The sequence below is a fragment of the Catharus ustulatus genome, chromosome 25 (assembly GCF_009819885.2).
Source record: "Catharus ustulatus isolate bCatUst1 chromosome 25, bCatUst1.pri.v2, whole genome shotgun sequence".
Classification (NCBI taxonomy): Eukaryota; Metazoa; Chordata; class Aves; order Passeriformes; family Turdidae; genus Catharus; species Catharus ustulatus.
In genome coordinates, this window is record NC_046245.1 from 2540415 (window position 1) to 2546583 (window position 6169).

A 6169-nucleotide genomic window follows, 5' to 3' on the forward strand; every position below is an offset into this window, starting at 1 on the left:
GCATTGGGGACACCTGGTAGGACCTGGGGGTGGCACTGGGGACACCCAGCATGACCTGAGGGTGGCACTGGGGACACTCAACAGGACCTGGGGGTGGCACTGGGGACATCTGACAGGACCTGGGGGTGGCACTGGGGACACAGTAGGACCCAGGGTGGCTCTGGGGTCACCTGGCAGGACCCGGTATTGGCACTGGGGACACCTGACAGGACCTGGGGTGGTACTGGGGACACCCAGCAGGACCCAGGGGTGGCATTGAGGACACCTGACAGGACCTGGGGGTGGCACTGGGGACACAGCAGGACCTGGGGGTGGCATTGAGGACACGGCAGGACCTGGGGGTGGCTTTGGGGACACCCAGCACGACCCAGGGGTGGCATTGAGGACACCTGACAGGACATGGGGGTGACACTGGGGACATGGCAGGACCTGGGGGTGGCACTGGGACCCTGCCCCAGCTCACCCTGGCACTGTGGTCTCCCCACAGTGGGAATCGTGCCCCCCAGGACCAAGTCTCCAGCGGAGGAGGAGGCGGTGCCCAGGAGGAACGGCCTGGCCAACGGGCTCAGCTCCCGGGTAGGGCTGGGCTGGAGGGGCTGGGTGAGCCAAGGGGGGCTGTGCTGGGTCCTGGGGACAGCAGCCTGTGGCTGTGTGACTCTGTGTGCCACCATCCACCTCCTGGAGACCCCCAGGGTGACTTCAGCACCTTTCTCCTCCCGGGAGTGACATCCCTGGGGTGACATCCCAGCGGCTCACAGCAGAGTGGTGTGGCACTATGAGGATGTGGCCGGCCACCAGTGAGTGACCACAGGGCTGGACTCGTCCCCAGGAGAGACCCAAGAGCGCCGTGTTTGCCACCGAGACCAAGGTGAAGATGAGCGTGGAGGAGCAGATCGACCGCATGAAGCGGCACCAGAGCGGCTCCATGAAGGAGAAGCGGCGCAGCCTGCAGCTCCCCAGCCCCCAGCAGCTGCCTGGCCCCCAGCCCGACACCAAAACCCCCTCCTCCTACAAGGTGGTGAGTCCCTGAGCGCAGTGGGGACAGCACAGGTGGCACAGGGGACAACAAGAGCTCTCAGTGATTTCAGCTCTCAGTGATTTCAGCTCTGCTTGCGAGGCCATCCCAGGCTGACTCAGGGACAGAGACACAGAAGAGTTGTGTGGCAATTCCAGAGATTCTTTATTGTCCAGCAAGGGTTCAGGGATGACAACTCCACTGAGAACTGGGGGAAAAACTGGGGTTTTTGTGGGGGAAAGCTAGGATGGCACCAAGGGGGAAAGACCAATGGGTTACCATGGTGCCGAGGCATGGTGGGATCGCTGAAGCCTTTGGGGATAGCTCACCCTGATGAGGGAAGACGTGCAAACCTAAGGGGTATCTCTCCAGGGTAAGGATGAGATAAGCTGATCACAGCCCATTCAAAGGACATCCCATTCAGGGGACATCCTATACAAGGGACACCCCTCTCAAGGGATACACTATTCAAGGGACACCCCATTCAAAGGACACCCCATTCAAGGGACATGGCATTTAGGAGACACCCCATTCAAGGGACATCCCATTCAGGGGACAGCCCATACAAGGGACATCCCTCCAGGGTAGGGCTGTGGCAGAGCCCTGGCAGGCCCCATTGTAGCAGGCCCATCATGTCAGGCCATCATGACAGTGACAGGCCCATCATGGCAGGCCCATCATGACAGTGACAGGCCCATCATGGCAGGCCCATTGTGGTAGGCCCATTGTGGCAGTGGCAGGCCCATCATGGCAGTGGCAGGCCCATTGTGGCAGTAACAGACCCCTCGAAGGCCCATCATGGCAGGTCCATCATGGCAGGCCCATCATGGCAGTGGCAGGCCCATCGTGGCAGGCCCATTGTGGTAGGTCCATCATGGTAGGTCCATCACGGCAGTGGCAGGCCCTTCGCAGGCCCATCATGGCAGTGGCAGGCCCATCGTGGCAGGCCCATCATGGCAGGCCCATCATGGCAGGCCCATCATGGCAGGCCCATCATGGCAATGGCAGGCCCATCATGGCAGGCCCATCGTGGCAATGGCAGGCCCATCATGGCAGGCCCATCGTGGCAGTGGCAGGCCCATCATGGCAGGCCCATCGTGGCAATGGCAGGCCCATCATGGCAGGCCCATCGTGGCAGTGGCAGGCCCATCATGGCAATGGCAGGCCCATCATGGCAGGCCCATCATGGCAATGGCAGGCCCATCATGGCAGGCCCATCGTGGCAGGCCCCTCAGCCTCCACAGACCCTGAGCAGGCCGTGGTCCCTCGCAGGTGCGGCGGCACCGCAGCATCCACGAGGTGGACATCTCGGACCTGGAGGCCGCGCTGCGCTCCGACGAGCCCGGCAAGGTGTACGAGACCCCGCAGGAGGAGATCGCCCGGCTGCGCAAGATGGAGCTGGAGCCGCAGCACTACGACGTGGACATCAACAAGGAGGTGAGGACAAGGTGTCCCTGATTGTCCTCAGGGCGGTCACACCTCACCTGGCAGCGTCCTGGAGCTGTGTCCTGGCGGGGGTTGGAGGGGACAGGTCCCTATTGTCCAGCACAGGGACACTGTGTGGCTCCATGTGTCACCATCCAGCTCCTGGAGATCCTTCCCCAGCTTGTCCCTCTGTCCCCAGCTTGTCCCTCTGTCCCCAGCTGTCCACGCCGGACAAAGTGCTGATCCCTGAGCGCTACGTGGAGCTGGAGCCGGAATCGCCCCTCAGCCCCGAGGAGATGAAGGAGAAGCAGAAGAAGGTGGAAAGGATCAAGACCCTCATCGCTAAATCCAGGTGAGGCTGCGGCGACCACACCAGCCATGGCAGGGGTCATCCTGACCACTCACCTGCACCCCTTCCCTGGGCACCCTGAGGGGACTGACCACTCACCTCCATCTCTTCCATGGCCATTTTGAGACCACCTACCCACCCACCTCCATCCCTTCCCCACCCATCCCAGGGGGAACCTCCCATCCCTCTCCCCCCATCCCATCCCATCCCATCCCGGGGGTCCTGGCAGGAATGCTGACCCCAGGTGCCATTCCCAGCCTGCAGAATGTCATCCCCCTGGGTGAGGGGGAGGTGGACACCCCCCAGGACCCCGAGATGCAGCTGCAGGAGCAGGAGAAGAGGATCGAGATCTCATGTGCCCTGGCAGCTGAGGCCTCGCGCCGCGGCCGGATGCTCTCGGGTGAGGAACGGATTGGATTTGGATCCTGGAGATCCCTGGGGGATTGTGGTGCCAGGGGGCAGAGGGTGAAGGCAGGTGCAGATTTGGCAGCATGGCAAGGGGGCAGTGGGCAGGAGAGGGGACAGGGGGACAGGTGATGCCAGCAGCTCCTGGGATGCCTGCCCCGAGATCCTGGGATGGAGCAGCTGGGCACAGCTTCCAGCACCTTGTTGGGAGCATTTGTGAGGGTGGGAGTGCCTGGCTGGGTGGCATGAGGTGGCATGAGGTGGCATGAAGTGGCATGAGGTGGCTGAGCAAGCACGGTGACACCCTGTGCAGGGAGGTTACAGTGGCACCCCATGCCGGGGAATTGAGGTGTCACCCCATGCCAGAGGGGTCGTGGTGGCACAGGCTGGCACGCTGTGGCCGTGCATGGTGGCGCTTCATGCTGGGGGGAGGATTGTGGTGGCACGCTGTGCCCAGGTGAGCACGGTGACATCCTGTACCTGGCTGGCTGCAGTGCCACACCATGTCTGGGTGTCCCTGGTGCCACATCGTGCCTGAGTGTCTGTGGTGCCACACCATGCCCGGGTGCCCGTGGTGCCACACCGTGCCTTGTCCATGAGGAGCCCTGCCGGGAGCTCACGTGTGCGTGCTGTGCCCAGCTCTGGCTCTGTCCTGCCAGCTGTGGCTCTATCCTGCCAGCTGTGGCTCTGTCCTGTCCAGCTGTGGCTCTTTATCCTGCCAGCTGTCCCTTTTATCCTGCCCAGCCGTGGCTGTTTATCCTGCCAGCTGTGGCTCTGTCCTGTCCCCAGCTGTGGCTGCTTATCCTGCTTTTGGCTGACAAAAATTCTGCTTTTGGCAGCCTGATTGTGGCTGACTCTGTCCTGCCAGCTGTGGCTCTGTCCTGCCCAGCCGTGCCTGTTTGTCCTGCCCAGCTGTGGCTCTGTCCTTCCTGCCCAGCTGTGGCTCTATCCTGCCAGCTGTGACTCTCTGCCCTGCCAGCTGTGATTCTGCCCTACCCACGCTTGCTTTCCCCCTCTCCTTTCTCTTTCCCCGCTGTCCCCTCCCCGCTGTCCCCTCTGCCCTCCTTCACCCCCCTCTCCCATTTCTCGTTTCCAGCTCAGTGCGCTACCCCCAGCCCTCCCACCTCCCCAGCCTCCCCGACTCCACCGACCAACCCCCTCTCGTCCGAGCCGCCCCGGGCCGCCGACAGCAGCCACCTCATGCGGGTGTGAGCCTGTGACGTAAGCACCTCTTCTCTCTGACGTCATCACCCCTCCATCCCTTCGCTGCCACGTCAGCCCCGGCTCCTCCATGGACCCAAAGCCGAGGGGGCAGTGCAGGGTGGAAAAGGGGGGGTCCAGCATGAAAACTGGGGGGTCACAGCTTCCCCCGCCGCATTTTCCACCGGGGGGAGGGGGGTGGGCACAGGGTGGAACCCCCCCAGCTCAGCCCCTCTGTCCTGTCCCCCTTCCCCAGCTCAAGCCCTGGCTGCTGCCGGCGCCGTCAAGTTCCACGGGGCCACGTTTTAGTCCCCTCCTGAGGTGACACCGAACCTCTCGCCACCGTCCTCGGCTCTCCCGGACCCCCCTCCCTCCCTCCGGCGGCGACACCACCGGGAGATGTGGCACCGTCCCAAGGAGACGGCTGGGGGATGTCCCCAAGCAGCCCCCGGGGCTGCCACCGGCCACAGGGACACACCCGGACAGCTGTGACAGCGGCCATCGGGCCAGCAGCGAGCACAGGGACCCCAAGGTGTCCTCTTGGGGTGGGGACCCCACCACGGATGGTGCTGCCACCTTCCAGCGCTCCTGGATGCTCCTCCTCGGCTCCTCGGGCGCTGCTTCCCTTCCCTGAGCTCTGATCCTCATTTTGGGACCCATCTGTGTCACCGCCGGTGGCTCAGCCAGAGGAGGAAGGGGACAGGACAGATGGGGGTGACACTGAGGGGACACGGAGGTGTCTCCAAGGGGACATGGAGGTGCCCAGGGCGCTCCAGGGGGACACAGAGGTGTCCACAGAGCTCTCCAGAAGGACACAGAGGTGTCCCCAGGGAGCTCCAGAAGGACACAGAAGTGCCCAGGGTGCTCCAGAGGGACACAGAGGTGTCCCCAGAGTGCTCCAGAAGGACACAGAGGTGTCCCCAGGGCACTCCAAGGGGACACACAAGTGCCCAGGGTGCTCCAGAGGGACACAGAGGTGTCCCCAGAGCTCTCCAGATGGACACAGAGGTGTCCCCAGGGCGCTCCAGAAGGACACAGTGTCCCCAGAGCTCTCCAGAAGGACACAGAGGTGTCCCCAGGGCGCTCCAGAAGGACACAGAGGTGTCCCCAGGGCGCTCCAGAAGGACACAGTGTCCCCAGAGCTCTCCAGAAGGACACAGTGTCCCCAGAGCTCTCCAGAAGGACACAGTGTCCCCAGAGCTCTCCAGAAGGACACAGTGTCCCCAGGGTGCTCCAGAAGGACACAGAGGTGTCCCCAGGGCTCCCCAAGCACGGAGCGGGAGGTGTGGGCAGGGATGGGGATGCTGGATGGGAGCAGAGCAGGGAATTGCGGCGCCAGGGGGGGATAACAGAGCTGGGACCCCCCTCTGGAGGGTGGGGACGGTGCTGAGGAGGGGTTTGGGGACAGCAGAGTCACCTGGGCTACCCCTGTCCTGCTGTCACCCTCCAAAAATCTCTTCCCGTGGCTCTCCAGCCCCTTCCAGCGGTTCGCATTTCCTGTAGCAAATTCCCCCTTTTCTTCTTTTTCCTTGGGGAAAAAAAAAAAAAAAAAAAGAATCCCTGGAAGGATGTGAGGGTGGCAGGGCAGATGGAGCCAGGAGCTGGATCCTAAATCCCAAATAATCCCAAATAATCCCAAATCCCATCCCTCCCTCCCAAACCCCCAGGACCTCGCTGCATCCCAATCCCAGTTTAGCAATACTTGTAGGATCCCTGGAGCCCTAACCCCGCTCCCAAATCTCCCTCAGCCCCTTTAGCTCATAAAGCTGGCCCTT

The 6169-nt window shown here is 62.8% G+C and overlaps 1 protein-coding gene across 10 annotated transcripts in view; it reads left to right on the forward strand.

Moving 5' to 3' along the window:
* PLEKHA6 (pleckstrin homology domain containing A6) overlaps positions 1 to 5241 on the forward strand; it is a 56009-nt gene extending 50768 nt beyond the window's left edge. For 8 of the 10 annotated variants that reach the window (XM_033080162.1, XM_033080163.2, XM_033080156.2 and 5 more), the window contains 7 exons: positions 488 to 576; positions 830 to 1018; positions 2288 to 2452; positions 2659 to 2792; positions 3047 to 3189; positions 4291 to 4415; positions 4651 to 5241. In XM_033080162.1, the coding sequence (XP_032936053.1) occupies positions 488 to 576; positions 830 to 1018; positions 2288 to 2452; positions 2659 to 2792; positions 3047 to 3189; positions 4291 to 4406 (836 nt within the window). In that variant the 3' untranslated portion in view covers positions 4407 to 4415; positions 4651 to 5241. The remainder of the gene's footprint in view (positions 1 to 487; positions 577 to 829; positions 1019 to 2287; positions 2453 to 2658; positions 2793 to 3046; positions 3190 to 4290; positions 4416 to 4650) is intronic. The other 2 variants (XM_033080161.2, XM_033080165.2) reach the window with 1 other exon arrangement.
* The last annotated feature ends 928 nt before the right edge of the window (positions 5242 to 6169 follow it).